The 19,148-nt window shown below is 49.6% G+C and overlaps 6 protein-coding genes across 9 annotated transcripts; 2 read left to right on the top strand and 4 right to left on the bottom strand.

The window, feature by feature from the left end:
• Positions 1–103: 103 nt before the first annotated feature.
• FOXG_01560 (uncharacterized protein) lies at positions 104–4,634 on the bottom strand. The gene is made up of 2 exons (XM_018378429.1): positions 4,203–4,634; positions 104–4,153 (listed from the first exon to the last, which is right to left on the bottom strand). The coding sequence occupies exons 1-2, from the start codon at positions 4,275–4,277 to the stop codon at positions 404–406; spliced, it is 3,825 nt and encodes a 1,274-aa protein (XP_018234350.1). The 5' UTR covers positions 4,278–4,634; the 3' UTR covers positions 104–403.
• A 280-nt stretch (positions 4,635–4,914) lies between these two features.
• On the bottom strand, positions 4,915–5,224 carry FOXG_18132 (uncharacterized protein; the record flags this gene model as incomplete). Its single annotated transcript, XM_018398178.1, has 2 exons — positions 4,915–5,055; positions 5,198–5,224. 2 exons carry the CDS (start codon positions 5,222–5,224, stop codon positions 4,915–4,917), a joined length of 168 nt encoding a protein of 55 aa, XP_018234349.1.
• A 974-nt stretch (positions 5,225–6,198) lies between these two features.
• FOXG_01559 (STE/STE20/YSK protein kinase) lies at positions 6,199–9,167 on the top strand. The gene is made up of 4 exons (XM_018378428.1): positions 6,199–6,690; positions 6,742–6,809; positions 6,865–7,032; positions 7,089–9,167. Exons 1-4 carry the CDS (start codon positions 6,639–6,641, stop codon positions 8,694–8,696), a joined length of 1,896 nt encoding a protein of 631 aa, XP_018234348.1. The 5' UTR covers positions 6,199–6,638; the 3' UTR covers positions 8,697–9,167.
• Positions 7,216–11,007, bottom strand: FOXG_01558 (protein RAI1). Its single transcript, XM_018378427.1, has 9 exons — positions 10,738–11,007; positions 10,431–10,673; positions 10,343–10,374; positions 10,260–10,287; positions 10,191–10,198; positions 10,040–10,140; positions 9,817–9,987; positions 9,471–9,770; positions 7,216–9,414 (listed from the first exon to the last, which is right to left on the bottom strand). The coding sequence occupies exons 1-9, from the start codon at positions 10,837–10,839 to the stop codon at positions 9,245–9,247; spliced, it is 1,155 nt and encodes a 384-aa protein (XP_018234347.1). The 5' UTR covers positions 10,840–11,007; the 3' UTR covers positions 7,216–9,244.
• Positions 11,008–11,945: 938 nt separating this feature from the next.
• On the top strand, positions 11,946–17,428 carry FOXG_01557 (uncharacterized protein). Of its 2 annotated transcripts, XM_018378426.1 has the most exons (5): positions 12,017–12,534; positions 12,592–15,552; positions 15,607–16,119; positions 16,168–16,365; positions 16,414–17,360. In XM_018378426.1, exons 1-5 carry the CDS (start codon positions 12,235–12,237, stop codon positions 17,212–17,214), a joined length of 4,773 nt encoding a protein of 1,590 aa, XP_018234346.1. In that variant the 5' UTR covers positions 12,017–12,234; the 3' UTR covers positions 17,215–17,360. The 2 variants fall into 2 exon arrangements, with proteins under 2 accessions (XP_018234345.1, XP_018234346.1); XM_018378425.1 differs by having other exon boundaries at positions 11,946–12,534; positions 12,592–16,119; positions 16,414–17,428.
• FOXG_01556 (cytochrome c oxidase subunit 6, mitochondrial) lies at positions 12,591–18,980 on the bottom strand. Of its 3 annotated transcripts, XM_018378423.1 has the most exons (5): positions 18,536–18,980; positions 18,243–18,288; positions 18,038–18,155; positions 17,210–17,843; positions 17,110–17,146 (listed from the first exon to the last, which is right to left on the bottom strand). In XM_018378423.1, exons 1-4 carry the CDS (start codon positions 18,691–18,693, stop codon positions 17,725–17,727), a joined length of 441 nt encoding a protein of 146 aa, XP_018234343.1. In that variant the 5' UTR covers positions 18,694–18,980; the 3' UTR covers positions 17,110–17,146; positions 17,210–17,724. The 3 variants fall into 3 exon arrangements, with proteins under 3 accessions (XP_018234342.1, XP_018234343.1, XP_018234344.1); XM_018378422.1 differs by having other exon boundaries at positions 12,591–17,843; positions 18,536–18,928; XM_018378424.1 differs by lacking the exon at positions 17,110–17,146 and having other exon boundaries at positions 17,540–18,155; positions 18,536–18,795.
• Positions 18,981–19,148: the final 168 nt, after the last annotated feature.

Here is a 19,148-nt window from a genome sequence, read left to right as displayed (position 1 = left end):
CTAACGATTATTCGATGGAACCAACAAAACTTCCTTTGAGAGCTTTATCTTGGTGTGATTATTGTTGTCTTCACTTGCACTTGTTAATAAAAGGTATTAATAAAGAATCATAAGTTAAATTATTCATCATGTGCTGCAATCGTTGCTCGTGACATGCTATTATCTTACACCTTGCGATAAGTTTCCGACATGTCTGCTACTTTTGAACAAACCCCAATGCAATAGATCATCCCTACCAAGACAAAGAAAATCCAAGGCCCATGCGCACTTCTATAATCATACCGCTGTGCGCCAGGGCATGCATGATCCTCCTCCTTGGGTATTAGAAGACGAAACAACCAAATATGAGAGGAAACTCCAACGAAGTCTGCCCATTGCTAATCCTCCTTTCCATATGTAATGATCAACCCATACAAACCCATTCAGCAAAGACGCACCATCGAGCTGTGCGATCTGCGAGTACGAGGCCTCGCCATACACCCTTCTCTGAACACTTAATTATTGTCTCCCAGGTTCCACCATCACTAGCAGTTTCGCTGCCTGAGAGACTTCGGCCTCCAACGTGAATACCCTTACGATCCTCCTTCCTCATAAGACGGAGGATCTTGCCTCCTGGAGTCTGGATCGCCAATTTGGCAGGCTTCTTCCCAGCCACAGTGCCCGTAGCTGAGCTTGGGGTCGAGCCGCTAACACTGGACGCATTCATACTCAGCGCTGAGCTGGGGCGGGCGAACGGTATGGGGCTGGTGCCGCCTGGATTAGACGACGGTGTAAGTGCCGATCCACCCAGCGAACTTGGGTGCTGCCTGATGGCAAAGACAAAAGTGTTGTTAAGTGCAAGCCTTTGGCACTGCGGCTGAACCACATAGATGTCATGCCGCTGTGCGTGAGGAGTTGGATGTCTTGTGACAAACTCATAGGGCGGGTTTTCACCTGTGTGGACAATAGGCAATGCAAAGGCAAGGGGGTGTGGAATATCCTTGATGCTGTGCATAAGGCCTCGCTTGCCAGCATAAATCTTCAAGGTACCCTGCCCTTCATCTCCAGGCAGTAGAGCTTTGACAGTGTATCGCTTGATGCCATTGAACCATTCAGCTTGAGCCAATGCCCTCTTCTTGACGATATCGCCGCTTTCAAACACATCTCCGTCTGAATCTCTCGAATAGCCTCGAACTTCGACCTCGGCGGCGATCTCCACGTCGCATGGAACACTGAATTTGATATGAACCATCTCCAGATCTTCGATTCGAGTCAATGCAGTATTGTAATCCACCATCTCGAAACCATTGCGGAAGAAGGGCGCGCAAGCGCATGGCAGATTGAGCAGTGTTTCGTGTGCGACAGGTGGTACGATGTGCTGCTGACTGTGATGCTCTGGGATATGTGTCCAGCAAATCTCCAGTGGCCTGGTCAAGAACCACCACGGATCGGCTATGTTATTGGCATTGGAGTATAAACCTCGCCGAGGATACGAGGGGCTGGCAAGACAGCAGTCAACCATGCGCCACTCATTGTCAACGAGAACGGCATTCCACCAATGGTTGGGTCGGGGCATGATGTTGATTTCGGAAACTTCCCCTGGAGACTTGAGGTAGCCTCGAACGATCTCACAGTGGATACCGATAGCAGAACACATCTCCATCACCAGGACAGCATACTCCTCAGCGCACGCCCTTTTGGCCTGGATAACCCGTGTTGTGTCGATTTCACCCTCAAAGTCCTCTTCCCAGCAGATCTTCTCGGAGACCCACGTAAAGATAGCTCGCAGCCGCTGGACATCGCTCCTGTACGGTCGGCATACGTATGTAGTGGCAAGTTGGACGGCTGTTATGGCGGGAGGAAGACCGCTGATGAATCGGGAGTTCTTGTCTACTTGAGACAAGTTAATCCCTTGGTAGTTGGTGGGTTCCTGGACTGGCTCTCCGTCAGCCCCCTCATCTCCTTCGACGCCCTCATAGAGCTCATCAACAGGGTTAAGTGCAGGGTGATCCATCATTTGACATCGTTCGCGGCGCTCAGTCAACTCTATTGTACTGAGCGAATTGGAACGATTCACATCACGTCGGACCTGAACCCAATCAACACCGCCACTAAGCCCCATTTCTGTCGCAACGTCTCTGTTGGTAGGCGTGCTACCCATACCTGGCATAGGCGAAGCTCCAGCTGGCATTGAACGAGCAAAGGGTGATTTTGGCGAGTCCATGCCGAGACCACCAGCAACCAGACCGCCTCGGCTGCTCGCGACACCTGTTTTGGCGGTGTCAAATATCTTACGGAAGATGTTCCTCTTGGGTGGTTTCGGTTGCACCAAGCCTCCCAATTCCAAAGAAGGATCATCGTGGAAGCCGACTTGGGTCTGGGGACGCTGTTGCGCTGGAGAGTCACTTGCATGGCTGCTGTGATAGGTGACTCCTGTGAAAGGAGAGTCCGGTCTATCAATCTCCAAGTCTCGTGCTCCCAGGGCACTTTGTGCACGTTGACGCTTGCCTGAGCGTGCGAGGCTTCCCGCACTAGTAGTACTGAAAGCGCCAGCTGATGTCCCGCTCCATAAGGTCCTTGAAGTGCTCTGTGTTGATGAGCTGGTGTTGCTCTGATTGCCCGATGACGAATTGGTCGAGTTGGTTTTTGTTGTTAATGTGCGGGCAACCCCTCTTCCGATCTCATATGCCGACTTGCGAGCTCGTAGCTTTCGTTCAGGCTCAATGGACCGGCCCATAGACGATTTCGGCCGCTCGTACGGCACATTCTTAGGGGGCGGGGGAGGTGGCTGATCGTCATCAGGCTCGCTAGTCCTTGAGTTCTGACGATGCATTTGCTGAAACCGCTTTTCCATGCGATCAACATAACTGCTGAGCTTGTCTTCTCTTCCTCCACTCTGATAAGACACCTCTTGAGACGATTCGCCGCTATATGTTTCATACCCTTCATCTTGCGCGATTCCCATCGAGGTTTTAGGCCTGCTTCGCTCCTGGTCCCTTCTATTTGAACGATGAGACAGCATATCAAAGGATTCTGGAGACCAAGGATCGGCAGGTGGCTCAGGTGAAGGAGCTTGGCCAGGCCTTCCAAGACCACCACCTAGAACGTCCAATTGCTCCATGACCCCATCCATGGCCTCTCTCAATGGAGAAGGCGTCATACCTCCGGCGGGTGATGGCGGAACGGGGGAGTTCCTGCCAGGGGTATATGGCATATATGACCTATCATCGAAAGATCCTCTAGATCCATGCCTAATTGTTGGTTGTGGTGGCTGTGGCGGTCGGTAGGAATTATTTGAATTTTGCCTCGAGGGCGAGAAGGGGTGGAAAGAGGCATTGGATCCATGACGCGAGATATCAATAGATCTCCTATGCAGATCGTTGGATCCTCCTCTCGTCATCTGCCGGTGAGGAGGTGGCGGTGGGGGAGGCGGTGAGTTACCTCTGTCCTGTCCTCCTCGATAAGGGACTATTTGACGATGGAAAGATGGCGCGGGAGATGGACCTCTTGAAGCATAGCCATAGCTTTGGTGCATCGGAGGAGCAGGAGAAGGCCCTCTTGCATCGTAACCATGAGGAGGAGCTGGCGATGGAGCTCTTGAATGGTGGTAACTGTGCATTGGCGCAGGTGAAGGAGCCCTCGAGTGGTAACTGTGCATAGGAGCTGGAGATGGAGCCCGCGAGCCATAGTGGTGAGAAGGCGCCGGTGAGGGTGCTGGCGAAGGAGCCCGGTGATCGTGCGCTTGAGGTGGTGCAGGTGAAGGTCCTCTGTGGTTATATGACTGAGGAGGTGCAGGTGATGGGCCTCGTTCCGTTTCATGAGTACTAGGTGCGAATGAAGCGCCAGAGTTTTGTCGTTCCTTAGGTTTCGGGGTCTCTTTGAAGATCTCGGGTTGTTTCGCACTGGTGTAGTGAGGAGCCTTGGCGTATGCTTCGAATGGCTTTCGAAACGTTCTGGATTTTGTCGGTGCAGTACTTGGTGGTGCGTTTGGTACAGGAGCCGGAACAGATTTGGTGGTTGGGCGGAATTGAGAAGGGAGAAGCTCAACAAAGTTGGAAGGGAATGATCCCACGGTCCTTCGATCTCGGTATAGTCTGCCTACCCACCACGAACCATCACCAGCATTCAAACATTCTATCAGATCTCCCTCGATGAATCCCAGATCTCGTTTCGACTGTTCTCAAGTTAGCGTAATTTGAGGCTTAAGAGGTCTGTTAACAAACCTCTCCTCCCCATGAGTATACAGCTCTACACCAACATGGGAACCTCGTCGGCAGAGGTGGTGCAGCGGGTGCCATATTGTTGACGAATGATTTCAAGCAGAGACTAAACAAGGCCCAAAGTAGGTGGTTTGGAATCGAACAATTCGAGACGGGGCGAAGTGAGGATTTATCGGACTGTAGATACAGGCATATCAAACACGATCTTATCGGACAGGGCTTAACGACCAAAAACACGATATGCGAGGGCCCAAAACGAAGAAGTCTCAGGATGGCGGATATGGTTGTGCAGAGGTAATGAATGAGAAATAAAAAATAAATTACCACAGATCGTGGAATATACAATAAGGCAAGACAGAGGCCTCGAGAGTAAGGCTCTTGTGAAATGCAGAGCGCAAGAAGCGTGTTGAAAAGAAACGACGGTTTGAAGCTACGCCTGTCAAAAAAGCGGTAGGACAGCCACGGTGCTCGAGCGTCTGGCGTCACAGCTGAAGAGGTCGAGGTTGCTAGGGCAACCCGAGATCGGCGGGGGTTGGCGGTTCAGTTGTCCCACGGAAGCTTTGGCCATTTGAATGCAAGGGGAGCCTTGGACTCAACTGAGACAACAGAAACAATGTTGGATTGAGGAAATCGACCTGCCTAGGCGAGTCACAAAGAAGTTCGCATAGCAGAAGGGCAAATCATCAGACAGTCATAAAATTTTCCTTCGGAATAATCACTTCTTTCTTGAGAAAGGCTGGATCTTGGCTTTTGTGGTCTTCTTCTTAAAGTTCTTAACATGTTCACTACTAAGGTAAGGCTGATCTGTGATACCCACCTGGGTACTCAGAGAGCTCGTGCATGTTTCTTCTTGATCCTATTTTCATCTGAACATTATCGTCAGTCGGAAAAACAGGCAATGTGCAGCTGTCGTGTCACTCTTCTGTCAATGGTTCAAGTGCCCTACATGAGAGTGGCCTCATTTTTCGCATAGGTAGGCAGTATTTAGATCCAAGTACCAAGCCAAACATTGGATGGTGGTCCATTTCTACCCTGCGGTCTAGATGCTAAAGTCAACGTTGCTGGGGATCGCACACGTGCATTGGCCATCCTCCAAACTTGGAGCTGGGTGTGAGGCTGTGGGTGCATTGCCCCATCTCGCTTTAACTGGGGCCCTGTTCTGGTTGCAGTGTTGCATATCATGAAGATCCTGGGAGCCTATAACAAACAAGACTATGATGAGAGACGGGGATATAGCATGAAGATAAGGAATCCCCCATCAAGTCAACACACTTTTTCGCTTATGCGATGACAATTTGCATTTGACATCTAGATATGCCCATCTGACAGAATCCCACCACCCCAGACACGGAGTTCTCCATACACATAGAGCAATCAATGGATTTCAAAAGTATTCATGAATGGATGCGACAGTTCTTCTAATTGATAATGGATTTTACTCTCGTGACCATGTCTCTCTACCCCATACTTCTTCTGAGACCACTTTCCTCATCCAGAATTCATTGACATCAGCAGTCTCAGTCGTTAAGAGCAACATGCACTAGAATGCCTACCACTCTCTTGTCCTAAGTTCCAGAGTCTCTTGTGCCTGGAGACGGATGAGCCGTTGTGTTGCAACCTCCACAACCCGTACCTTACCTTAGTGCGTAGGAGAGTGTGCAAGAAAATAACAGACATGATAGAAGCAGACATAAACAAACGAACATCCGCCATACCTGGTATGGTGGTCAACAGCCCGATGAATTTCAGTCATGTAACCTTTTTCTGTCCCAACTAAGAACCCAGCCATAGAAACAAGCAATCTGGGCACTAAGCAATGTGCCAGGGGTGCCCAACAGGGCATGACAGGCTAAAAGCGACCGGGGGATAGGATAGCTCCCCACCGAGTGTGGCACGGCCTGCAACGCACCTCAGTGAGAAGTCATGAGAGACAAACCAGCTGGTATGTGACTCTTTGGCAGAGACTCCACGAACCTGCATTTGCTATATAAGCGCGGAAGGAATATTTCGAACCAGAGAACCACCGATTCTAGTCTTTTCAATATTTGATTTCAGCATCTTTTAACAATTTTTAATCCTCGATCTATTGCTTACACCAGTGTCGGACCATCCACTTTATTAGCTGCCCTCTAAGCTCCCGTCTCAAAGTAAACAAAGGGCCGGGGGTTCCATCTGGCTATAGCTTTCGACAGGGTCCGCTTCCCAGACAACCATCCGTCTACCTTGACATTCACCCGCATGACTTTTAATAAACGACGACTCCAACTCATCGCGCACGCTTTTGTATCTTGTTAATATTATTCGATTCACTCAGCATACGGTCTCTGCGCATTGCATTGATCCCAGGTCTCAGCATCAGCTTTGTTTATTCCGTTGTCTCCTCTGCCCGAGCAGCGTGAATCCAAATAACATCTAGACAGTGCATGACGTCAACTCACAATGGCTGACGAAGGCGTTGCTGAGCATTATCAGGTCCTCGAGGAACTTGGCCGTAAGTATCAAGATTGGCAGTATCTCTCCACGTTAGCTGATGGTATCCTAGGTGGTAGTTTTGGCGTCGTCTACAAAGGCATTGAGAAAGCAACTGGCGAAACTGTCGCTATCAAACATGTAAGTCCGATCATTTCGGTTGCCTGGTACACGAGTTAACACACAACGTCAACAGATTGACCTTGAATCCAACGATGATGATATCCAAGATATCCAAGCCGAAATCGCTGTTCTGAGCACTTGCGCCAGCTCTTACGTTACCCAATACAAAGGCTCTTTTTTGCGAGGCCATAAGTTATGGATCGTCATGGAATATCTCGGCGGCGGATCCTGTTTGGACCTGGTATGTCTCTCCATAAAATACTCCGACACGAAGTCTCAACTGCTAACCGGGAATAGCTGAAACCCGCCAACTTCAGCGAAACCAAGAGCTCGGTCCCAAGGCATTCTCGTGCAATAAGAATCGACAATGTGCAAGGTGCGCCATCGTGGGCCACCATCACAGTGAATGCCGGGCGACGGATCCCAAGTGCGCTCTTATCCGAGACCGGCAAAGTCAAGCTTGCCGATTTTGGAGTTGCAGCCCAATTGACCAACATCAAATCGCAGCGAAACACTTTTGTCGGAACACCTTTCTGGATGGCCCCGGAGGTGATTCAGCAAGACGGCTATAGCTTCAAGGCTGATATTTGGTCTCTGGGTATCACAGCTATGGAGATGGCCAACGGCGAACCCCCATTGTGTCACATCCACCCCATGAAGGTCCTCTTTCACATCCCGAAAAATCCGGCTCCCCGTCTTGAGGGCAACTTTAGCAAAGATTTCAAGGACTTCATTGCACAGTGCCTCACCAAGGACTATGACCGTCGACCATCCGCAAAGGACCTACTACGCCACCGTTTCATCCGTAACGCGGGCAAGGTGGAGGCTCTGCAGGAACTCATTGCTCGTCGACAGATGTGGGACGCCAACCAGAACAGACAGAAGCATCCTATTTACTATCAAGAGACCCTTCAAACCATGACCCCTAAGGATGAGCAGCAGGAATGGGTCTTTGACACAGTAAAATCTGTCGCACCACCTCCCAAGAGGCCGACGATCAAGCAGCACCGAAAGCCCTCATCCATCTGGAATGCCGAGGAGGCGATGAAAAAGCTGGATGTCAAAGATGGTCCTCTTGGAGGAACCTCTCCCGCCCCGGGTACTGTCAGAAAGTCAACGGTCCGACGAGCACCGTCTTTAGCTCAAGAAACATCAATGCGGCCTGGTTCTCCCCGGGGTTCCATCGCTCCTAAGAGACCTCTCCAACCAGATATGTCGTTTGGCAATTCAGGATCGACTATGCGTCTTTTCAGAAGAGTCCCTTCAGATGGTTCAAATGGGAGTCAAGGGAACCGACCAGTCTCCCCCGACGATGTCTTCTGTGATGAGAACCTTCCCCGTCCTACCACAACTCCTGTTGAACCGTATGGCAAAGAGGCTGTACTGGGGAGACGCTTGTACAACAAAGCTGTGGAGCCTTCTCTGGCCGAGCTGCATGCTCAAACCTCAGCGATGCAGAAGCGAGAAGCGCTGGCCAAGTTATCTGATGCTTTCGCAGCCTTGGACGCAGTTGATCCTGAGGGGGCCTATCACCTTATGACGAGCATGGTATCATTAATCTCTCAAGACAACAAGCTCAGCGCAACGATCCTTCGACAGCCTGCTCAGAAGATTCCTGGTGACGGCACCCCGCAAGGTACTGTGGTTGTCAAGAACACCACCCCTGCGTCGAGTCCAACTAAACTCGTCATGGCTTCAAACAATCCTCATTTGCGCAGCCATCGACGCCGTCATGCTGATACTCCTACCATGTACGAGAAGAACTTTGACCCTGAGAAGCTGGCCACCGAGAACAAATATCCTGGTCAGGAGGCCAGATCTGGCATGGAGCATTGCAAACAGTTATCCGACGTGCTCTACTCACGTTGGGTAGACGGTCTTCGAATTCGTTGGCCCGCTGTCTGATTCTCAGGCGTGCTTAGCAGGGATGAACAATTTAACATGGCGGCATGACCTAAGGTAGGCGGCACTGCGCCTTACATGTTGTACGATTCGTATGCAGTTTCTTTTGCTACTCATTTTGCATTATTTGCCTTCCAGATGCAAGATGAAAGCGAGTCTTCGAGGAGCTTATTGGCAGACGTATTTTCATCAGCATTTGACGACCCCGGTCTAGCATGACGCTCACGATATAACGATATGTCGCGGATGATCTCATTGACCTGGTCTACTAGTTTGGTTTTCCTGTTTTTCTGCGAGGTGCGTGGGGCGTTGTAAGGATTGCATTTAAGAACATGGATGGTACGGAGGCAACTCTTGTTTTAATCTTCATTACATTGCAGCTGTTTCGATATTGGCAGGTAGACAACTAGATGCAGGCACAGCCTAGACTTGTTAATTGAGCACCGTAAGAATCTGAGTATAGTCCGTCCACGATCTGTATCCAATAATTTAAGTGACCATGACGACCTTTCCTCAATGACTATAACGTGCACAAGTCAGCCCAACATTTATCAGGAAGCATCGCTGGGCCCAAGAGCCAACTTGATTCTCCAATTCTTGAACTCATCAGACAAGATATCGCCGTGACCTGTCTCCTCCACCTTGAATAGCTCGATTGTTGGTGACTGAGGCTCGCGTCTTATTCTCCAAACGCCCTCATCGTTTATGTTCTCTGTTAGCCCTTTTGATGAAGCAGATCAGCGATTGGTCCCATTCATAACTGAGAAGCAGGCTTACACTCTAAGAAAGTAGCGGCAAAGTTGACACACATATCGGCGTTCCATTTGGGATTCGGGTCGGCATTGACCATATCGGGAATACGATGCGTTTCCATTTCCCTTGCCTCGACTAGAATACCATCCTGCGTGCGAAAACCGACAACAATGCGTGGCACACCGAGAAGAAATGACTGTATCCAGTACTTCATGAGCTTACGTTTGAAGTTTTCCATGCCGCCTGGGTTGCGAATCTCGGCTGATGTCTTGAGTTCAACCCAGTTGATGGGGCTGCCCTTTTCTTCAGGTTTGGAATCCCAGACTGTGGAAATGTGAGTTGAGAATAGAGAACTGAAGGAGTTACTCACTGGCATCAACTTCGCCACCGAGACATAGGACAGATTTTCCGATGCCCGTTCGAACGACAGAACAATATTGGGCTTTGTTGTTGACGGCTTCGTTCTCTCGATTTTCGATGAAGTCGCGGGAGGTTTCAGCCCATGGCGCTGGCAGAGTCGATAACGTTTCAAACTTGTATCCTAGATTACGATATGAGCAACCGTAACCTATATTCGAAACAGAAACACATACCCCAAAACTGCATTACTTCTAATGGTGGTCCTCGTCTTCGTTTGTTGTTTCCCTCATTTGATCTGGAAGCAATCTTGTAGGCGTTGTTCTCCTCAATGAAGCTTTATAAATCAATTTCCGCATAAACATCCCTCGAACTCCTTAGACTTACATGCAATCCTGCGTGGTCGGCTTGTCAGTGGATTTGCTTTTGGAGACGGGTATATCATTTTGGACGTACTTGATACAAAGTGGCATTCATCTCGAAGCTATTCGTCGACAAGTCAATGGGGAAAAGAGAGCAGACCGCCGGGTGAGACCTACCCGTCCATCTGGTCAAAAGGTGCTGCCATAATCTATGCCTGTAGATTAGCTCGTGAAGTCAGACCATCCATGGGCAAAGAAGTCGAACCTTTGTCATCATGCCTCTCCATGTGACAATGTTGGCATCAATCTTCTTGCCTGTTTCTTGCTCGTGTGCAGCGATAGTCTTGAGGAGACTGTCCAGGTGATCGTCTCCGGTATCGTCCAACTTCTGAAATGTATCAAAGCCTTTGGAGAGGTCAGCCCCAAGCTGTGGTGTGTAATAGTACTTGAGGGATGAGTCGTCTAGGTGAAACTCATGGTTGTCGTCGTATGAGAAGCAGGCAAACTCCTGTGAAAGGTTTAGTATAAGCCAGACGGATAGTTATAAAATGGCTCGATGTTTAGATATGCACCTTTGGTCTTTTGACAGGCTGACTTGCACCAGCAAAGCGGCCTATGGGTTGAACTGAAAAGCGCGCCGACATGATTCTCAATAGAGAAGACACCTGTCTCATACAACGACAATGGTATGGCGATGTCTAGGCTCGGCTAATACGCGTAGCGTTTCTGAATAAGACGAGGGACAGAATTCGCGTGAAAGGCAGTATTTACTGTAACACTTCTGTCTTAATGTGTGTTGATGGAAGTCTGAACAAGGTGTGACGCTACTGCTCAGGTGTCCCGATCAAGTTCATGGGAATGGGGGTTTTAGTGGAGGCTTGCAGCGACCTTCCTGTGCCTTGCTTTAGCGTTTACACAGGCTCCAGGTCCAGGAGCCGCAACTCGACCACTAATACAAGTGCTTAATAGATACCAACCTACTTACTTACCAATTTGATCTTGCTTTGAGACATTAAGGCTACAAACAAGAGACTTATTATACGAGAATGCTAGATCACACAGTTACTGGATGCTTCGCTAGAAGGCCTAAGATAGATGCCTGCTTGCTTATGTTAAGACCAAACGATATGACACCAAGATAAGCTGCGTTGTTTGTGGTCAACTCTAGAGCAAATGTGAGAAATATCAAACGCCAGGCTCATTGTTTCCTATAATTGAGGTTGAAAAGCTACATAATCGTTCGGACCGCGTCTCAAACGTCTCACTGGGCTTGACCAATCTTCCTGCTTGACCTGTGGCGCCCATGCCCAATCAAATATTTGATTCTTCGTCTCGTTTGCTGCCCTAGGATAGAAGAGGCACAAGTGAGGAATCACTTTCGGGGTGTGTGCAACACGGCTCCCAAAATTTCACGCCTGCTTGGGCCACCTACCTTAACTTAATCGCCTGAAGCGATTCTAAGACTTGGAAAAGCTTCACAACCAAAAATTGCGAGAAAGAAGGCACCTACCACCCTCACTTTACGCTTTCATCTATCTTATCCCATCTTATCTACCGTAACTTCATTTTAACTCTGAACTCTGAACTCTCTTCGATTTCTGTTTCTTGCCTCAACTCAACACCTGCACCTCGTGTAACTACACTCTCATCCACTGAAGCGCCCTGTCTTTCACCTGGGTCCCCTGTCCCTTCTTTCACTATTCTTGCGCCTCACGCCCCCAAGGTCCACTAGCTCGCCTTAGGACCCTAAGTTCTCACCCTGAACATACACTATCCTTGGCCTGACCATCACGTGCCTTCTAGCGGGAATTGATCGACGACGTTCCCCAAAGCATTCCCCAAGCTGCTTCTGTTTAGCAGCCGTGCTCACAACCGCGGCGCGCAACCATCGACTTATTCCAAGCGTTGACCGCTGAAGCCGGTCGCCGCAGGTCATCGTCGCTGGATAGATCTTATCGCAGCTTCGTTATTGCGCTGCATCTATTTGCCACGGCCGTGTGTTGCACTCCTGTGGCTTTGCGGGTTCGGCTCTCTAGCTATCATCCCACGTACGTTATACCAGCGTACCCATGGTGAGAACGCGCAAAGAAGAGAAACAATCCACAACAAACACACCCAGGACCTCATTAGAGCGCAAATCGAAAAGAAAAAGAAAAGGACAAGCCCAAGATACTGAACCTGAACTTGTCCAACAGTCGCCTGCCAGAAAGCGCAGGAAGTTGGGCAAGAAGAAAGAGTGGTGGAACATTCGCCGGGTCATTAATGAAGAGTACTTAGCAAACCCCAACAGTGGTGAGATTAACCACCGGTGCCTTGTAGAGTGGGAAACTGACTCTGACGGTGAGACGTATGAGAACGAGTGGATTCCGGTTTGACGCCCTGTCAAGTTAATAAGACGAGATCACATACGCTAACAAATGCCTTAGTACAAGGATCTCAATGCTGAAGCATTAGAGGATTGGGAGAAAGAGAAAGATAAGAGGGAACGTGAAAGGACAGAGCGTGAAGCTCAACGTCGTGAGACAAGAAATCGGCGAGGACTTCGAGATCTTACACCTCGTCGGGGTAAATCCGAGACGCCTGTGGTTTGCAACAAACAAAAACAGACAAAACTTGATGCATCGACTCATGACATATCTCGATTCGATTCTCACGAGCAAGTCGTACAGCCAAACCGCAGTTCCAGGATTAAATCCGAAGAGCCTGTGCCTTCATTCATCTCTGCTTCATCTGTTGACGCTGAATCTGTGAGCTCCTACGAATTCTCAAGGGCACCTACTCAAGGAGTTGCTGTTGTGTTGAGTAAGCCTGACAACTTCGACCCATCTGAGTATCAGAGTGTCACTACTCAAAACAGCTCTCAAAGGATCACGGAACTTGAGGATGGTGACCAGCGAGTTACATTTGCATCACAACTAAGTCAAGACACCATCCCAGATTCCCAAGATTTATCCGGCAATTGGGACTATCAAGATTGCGAGAGCCAGCCTGCTGCTAGACCTGACTGTGTTCCAAGAAGTCCTGAAATACCCGAAGATCCATCATCTTTGGCCGAGGACAATCCTGGAAGCAACCGCCAAGTTCGAAAGGTTGTATGCCAGAAAGAGGTACACAATCGCGAATCCATCGCCAGGTCCCCGGAAAGGGAAGCCTTTCAGTCTGCCAACGCTCCTGTGGATCTGAAGACGGAGTATCCTGATCCCGAAAACCCTGAAGACAACCTGCCACCCACTGATTTTGGAGAGTTCACCGGCGCCGCTCATCATTTGGACGACCAGACCGAGGACATTCAGAGTCTCAAAGAGACCCACGATTTAGAAGGTGATAATACTGAGAACCGTACCACTACGAACAATCAGATATTAGACGGAGATAATCTTGGCTCGACCGGGGGTATTCGAGATATCTTATCGCCGGAAAACGAGAGTTTTGAAACCGCAAACTCTCAAGCTAGCCATTCCTCGAACAGCCGAGACTTGCCTGTCAATCAGGACCCATACGGCCAAGATAGCGTCTCGGTTAACCAAGGTTCTGGGGACGGGCAGCGAGTGGTACAAGATCACGTCTTTGATTCTTCAAGTCGCCTTCCATTCGAAGAGGAGACTCTAGGTAGTCAGCAACCGGGTGTGAAGCGAAGTGCGCCAAGTCATCATCAATCCCCAAGGGATCGAGACGAAAGACCTGGACTGGAATTCGAAAAGGGCGACGTTAACCCCCAGCGCCCTGATAAACCAACTAGTGTGAGTGGCGTGGAAGATCTCTCCCAGGCACAGGTACTATCCTCCTCAAGCAAGGAGATTGATATCATCGTTCCAGATTCACAGGGCGACTCGAGCCTATCCACCGACCTGAACATTATCACAGCCAGGACTTCGACGCTTGTATCAAAGACCCAGGTCACCTCCCTTGCTTCACAGGCCGAAGTTGTTTCGGATTCGGCTGCGACTGGCTCGGACATCATACCGTCTCGTCAACCAGGCCACTCTCACCCTGCAACATCTGAGAGAGGGATCCTTCTTGATAGTTCTTTGCCCAGTGACCAAAGCATCCGGCACGTCGTAGGGGAGGCAGCTGCATCTCTACGAAGTTCTCCGGATTCACACAGGACACAGAAGCCCCAAATATACTATTCTCAACCCCAAAGGTTGTACGGCTCCTTAGACATATCGAGCTCTCTCTCTTCCGCGGCTGGGACTCTCAACAAGACTGCTCGCCCAAGAGCCACAATCGAAACTCAAGCGAGTCAGGAGGAAACTTTTAAAGCGTCGCAGCTTTCTAAATCCCAACCCGAGAAAAACAGTGTTTCCGGTCAAAGAATAGGCTCCAGCCAGAGATCGCCTTCTCCCACAACCATTGCAAAGACCGATAGCGTACTTAGCAAGTCTAAGACCGGTAGCGACTCTAAAGGGCTTGAAAAGCCTCGATTGACTTCAAAACAAAAAATGGAGCGCCCGGGTTCACAAACACGGGATTCAGCTGTCGATGAGCTAAAAAGCTACATCGATTTCGGCAGGGACTCGGCGTTGACACATGTTGGTGATTCTCTCGAAGAGAACCCGGGTGGGACGCCTTATGAAGCAATCACCAATGAAGAACCGGTTCCTGGTGCCAGCGCAAGTAGCCATGCTGCTGTACTTCAGTCTCAGCCAGTTTACTCTATGGATCCCTGGAAACCACAAGCTCTAGGAACCAACTCCGACACCCCTGTGTCTTCAATAGCGCCGGCAGCCATTATGGCGGACCCTTCCACCACTGCAGTTGCCAGGATGCGAGAAGAGCTCAGTAGGAGATTTGCTGAATCAGATGTATCCCTCACCCGTTCTATTATCAGCCAAGATGAGGAAGATAGCCTGCTCCCTGCAACGATTTCTCCCACAGTCATCAGTATAGTGAATGAACCAGTTGCGTCAACTCACACCTTGAACTTTCCCAACCAGGGTTCAGTGCCCACTGAAGTTGAAAGTTCAGGGCACTCTATTACCATGGGGCAAGTTCCTGTCGAACAAGTTTCTGATGTACTGTCAGAATCTTCAGAGCAGAACGACTTTTACGTGCAAACGAAAGTCACTCTCCCGATGCAGGCGAGCAGGCGTTCTTACTATGGAGAGGTAATAGAGGATCACAAAGACGAAATTCAAGCCTTTAGCCGCTGCTTCACTGGCGAGACTCCCGAAGAGCCCAGTGAAGAACTCATTAAAAAGATCGACAGTCTTTTCTACAGGCTCTTCGAGATTTGCGACTATCCCCAGGATGTCATTGGTAGTGTTCTTGAGACGCTACCCAGCTCTGAGCTCGCCAGATACTGTTGTGATGCCAATCCCAAATTCAGTTTCTTGTTTGAACTGATGGCTGCACTAGACGGGAAAGAAAAGGAAATTCTGATTGTGGTTGGTACCAAGGAACTGATGCGACTACTTTTTAAACTTGCTGAAGCAGCAAAGGTTGAATGCTCGGCAGAAAACATTAACCAGCATGCCAAGTTTGCTTCGTTTGCAAGAATCAGTATTGCTTTGACCAGCGAAGACTTCGACCCTTTTAGCTTCGACGTCATTATCGGCTATGACTTTCATTATCCGAGTTCGTTGATCGCCAGGCAGTTATGCGACAATACTGTTCGGAAGTCGCCGCTAGTGCTACGACTCGTGACAACGTATTCGATTGAGCATGTATATGGTCCTTTGGATGGCGCAACGGCACTCGAGGTCAAGAATGCAATTCTCGCATCTACTGTAAGTGCAAGCCGGTATCTCGAAGAACCAGAACGAGGTTATTATGAACCCCACGAAGTCGCAGAGATATTTGCAAATTATTTCAATGGAATTACCGACACATTGAATTGGGAGCCTCAGGGTATCCCGGATGACGTTCTTGACATCTTCGAGAATCCGGGGACACAGACCCAGCTACCTTTTACAGGAGACGCCTTATATGGAAATGACTTGAAGCGGAAGCATGTAAGTATCGACTTGTATCTTGAAGCTCATATTGCTGATCACCCTCAGTTTAACGACGAAGGCGATGGTGATGCTAAACGAATGCGCACTCTTCCACTTCGCGATCTGCCGACTGACACCAACAATCCTCCTATGCCCATTGCAGTCCGCCAGATGCTCGAAAGTGCTTCCCTTCGAAGCGGGACCAGGGACAGAAAAGCAATGATTTCAGTGCCTTTGGTAACTCTGGAGACAATCCAGGAGCAGGTAAGCACCATGGAAATGAGTGATGTGACAGTATCTAAATTGTTCTAGATCGACGAATACAAGCGACAAACTGCGCAGGCAGGCGAAGTCGAAGTAGAACTCAAAAGCTACATCAGCAGACTCGACAAAGAATTGAAGGACCATCGGAAGACCTTGAGTAAGATTGAGTCTTCTAATCGTGCTGCTCTTCAAGATCGAACCGTGGCTGAAAGGGAGAGGCTCCGAACCGAAGGTGTTGCGGCAGCTGCCGCAAAGGTTGCTCAGAAGGAGAAAGAGAAGCAACAACAGCGAATTGATGAACTCGAATCAGTCATTGCGCGTCTCAACCAAAATCCTGAGTCAGCCAAGAGGGAAGAGGCATTGAGCGAGGTCAAAGGGCAACTGCAGCTCTCAGAAAGTAGGCGAACGAGCGCCTTGAGCGACGTGGATTTCATGAAGAGTCGGTACCAGGATGTCGACGCTCAAGCTTTGAGATTGGCAAATGAGAACAAATCATTGAAGATCCAAAACGAAGAGTTGGAGCAAAAGGCATCAGAGAACTTGCGTGCCATTCACGCACAGAATGTTGCTATGGAACGTCAAGAACTCTTGGAACAAATCGCCAGCCTCCAAGCACAGCTCCAGCAACGAGACGCTGAGCTATATAATGCCAATCAGAGACTGGCCAGTGTTTCAAATGGCCGAAACACTCGGGGCGGTAGCATGCCTCGCAGCCCTCGTGTCCCAAGTGGAATGAGCCCACGACCCCGGGCAGCATTCTCTGCTAGTCGAGGGACGAGCCCTATCGGCCCTGGTCAACCATTCGTGGGACAACAGGCAGGAAATGGAAGATGGAATCACTTACAATAAGAGCTACAGAAGGCAGATGTATGAGAGTATGATGATACCAATCCTTTATATGTTAGGGCTATCATGGTATTTGGCGTATGGGACCGGAAGTTGGGAATGCAGAGCCTCTACCCCAGTATAATGAACATCTATTTGAGACGTATAGAAGTTTGACCTGTGCTTCTCGTGAATGCCGAAGACAGTACTGACTTGCGAAAATTTGTCATCGCAGGGGATTTTGTACATCAAGCTTCTTTGACGCAAGTCCCCAAGTAGTATAGCTTCAGTCAAGGTGGAAGATAAGTCACTCAAGTGGATGAACAACGAACTTCAGATATACAAAAAACTCTCAACATTGGAGGAGATTAGCAAAGAGCAAGCGTCGCCAAGTCGCACTTAAGGCTATAACACAATCGATTTGGGGCTGCCACAACCAAACTCCCCCGTCTACCTCTTGGGTCTGAAATTCTCTTCCGTTTCGGCCAACATCCAGTATACACAAGGCTCAGAACACTGAGACCAGGGGACAATCTACTTTTCCTCAGGGTACAGCTCCTCCTTGAGCAACACACCAAGCTCTTCTCGAAGGGGCTTGAGTTCCTCAAGGTACTGCTCGTACTGGCCCTTGTTCTCAACCTTGGTCTTGATACCTAAAGAGCAACAGTTAGCAATGTGGTTAGGTTGGTGAATCCCCTTGCGAGTCGTCGATGGTTTTCAGCAAGCACGGTCCGCATCGAGTTGGGGTCACTGCGCTGATATAACTCAAGAAGGGCAATTTAGACGCTGCCGATCCATCGGTCGGGTGGACGACAACAAAGTGGAATTGATTGACAAAATTTCGTACCTTCGAAGATGCGGACGGCAGTGCCGAAGTCGTTAACCCTTCGGGCGGCTTTAAGGGCGGCAGCGATCACTGAGGGGGCAGGGACGAGATCGTAAGCGAAGGCGTTGTTGAGGTTGCGCTGTGGTTTGGTGATAAGCCAAAGTCATACGACATTTTCGGGAGCCAGCCGGAGAGCAGCGAGCTCTACCCCGTGGGGCTAACATACCTGAAGCTCGAAAACGTCTTGAACACCATCAAACTCCTTCTCGAACCTGCAGAGAGTGGTGGTTTAGCAATTGAGTCCCGCAAGAAACCTGTGCGGCTGCATTGGAAAGTATTCGGGCGAAATCGCGTGGGGACAGAGCTCTAGGCGGGCGTTGCGGCATCTTTTTCCCACAGCCGCAAGACAACCACGCAAAGGCCCCAATTCTCCCAGCCAATTTGCGACACCTTTCCACAGCACAGAAAACCGATGTTCCAAGCAGACGGCAGGCAATTGGGTATTAGGAGTGGTCCTACCTGGCAGAGAACTCCTCAAAGGTCTCCTCGGCGTGCTCGCTTCGTCGGGGAATCGAGGTGGTGAAGTGGGCAACGGCCGAGCGGGCAACCAGGGGCTGGACGGCAGGTCGAATGGGAGCAGCGCGAACGCTACGGGCGACACGAATGAAGGCGGACATGTTGGAGAGGAGAGGCGTCTGTTGTCGGAGACTGGTGATGTCTGTTGTCGGAGACAAGTCGTGTATTGGTAGAGGTAGTGGGCTGGCTTTTTCCGGCTCGGGTGATGACTGCAGAGTTGTTTGGGCGAGAGGATGGGCTGAGGATTGATGACTAAGGCGAGGCTAGACCAGATTGCGTAGTTGTGGGCTATAGTGCGAATTGTGGTGCAGGTTCACAGTAGGGCAAGACTTTTGATGGAAGTGACAGTGTATGTACTGTACTTCGACGAGCTTACTTCCAGTTAGCTTCCATTCGTCATTGCCGCATGGACCTGGCACGGTAGTTCAATTGATCATGGCAGCTGAATAAAGTAGAAACTGACGATAGCTTCGTGCCACACACGTTAAGGCTATAGAACTTAGTATTCTGGAGCAAGAGCCTTCCAAAATAACTCGAACTTGGCTTAATCCAGTCA

The sequence above is a fragment of the Fusarium oxysporum genome, chromosome 5 (genome assembly GCF_000149955.1).
Source record: "Fusarium oxysporum f. sp. lycopersici 4287 chromosome 5, whole genome shotgun sequence".
In the NCBI taxonomy this organism is placed as follows: domain Eukaryota; kingdom Fungi; phylum Ascomycota; class Sordariomycetes; order Hypocreales; family Nectriaceae; genus Fusarium; species Fusarium oxysporum.
The sequence above is the reverse complement of the archived record's forward strand: the minus strand, read 5'-3'. Positions and strand labels throughout refer to the sequence as shown.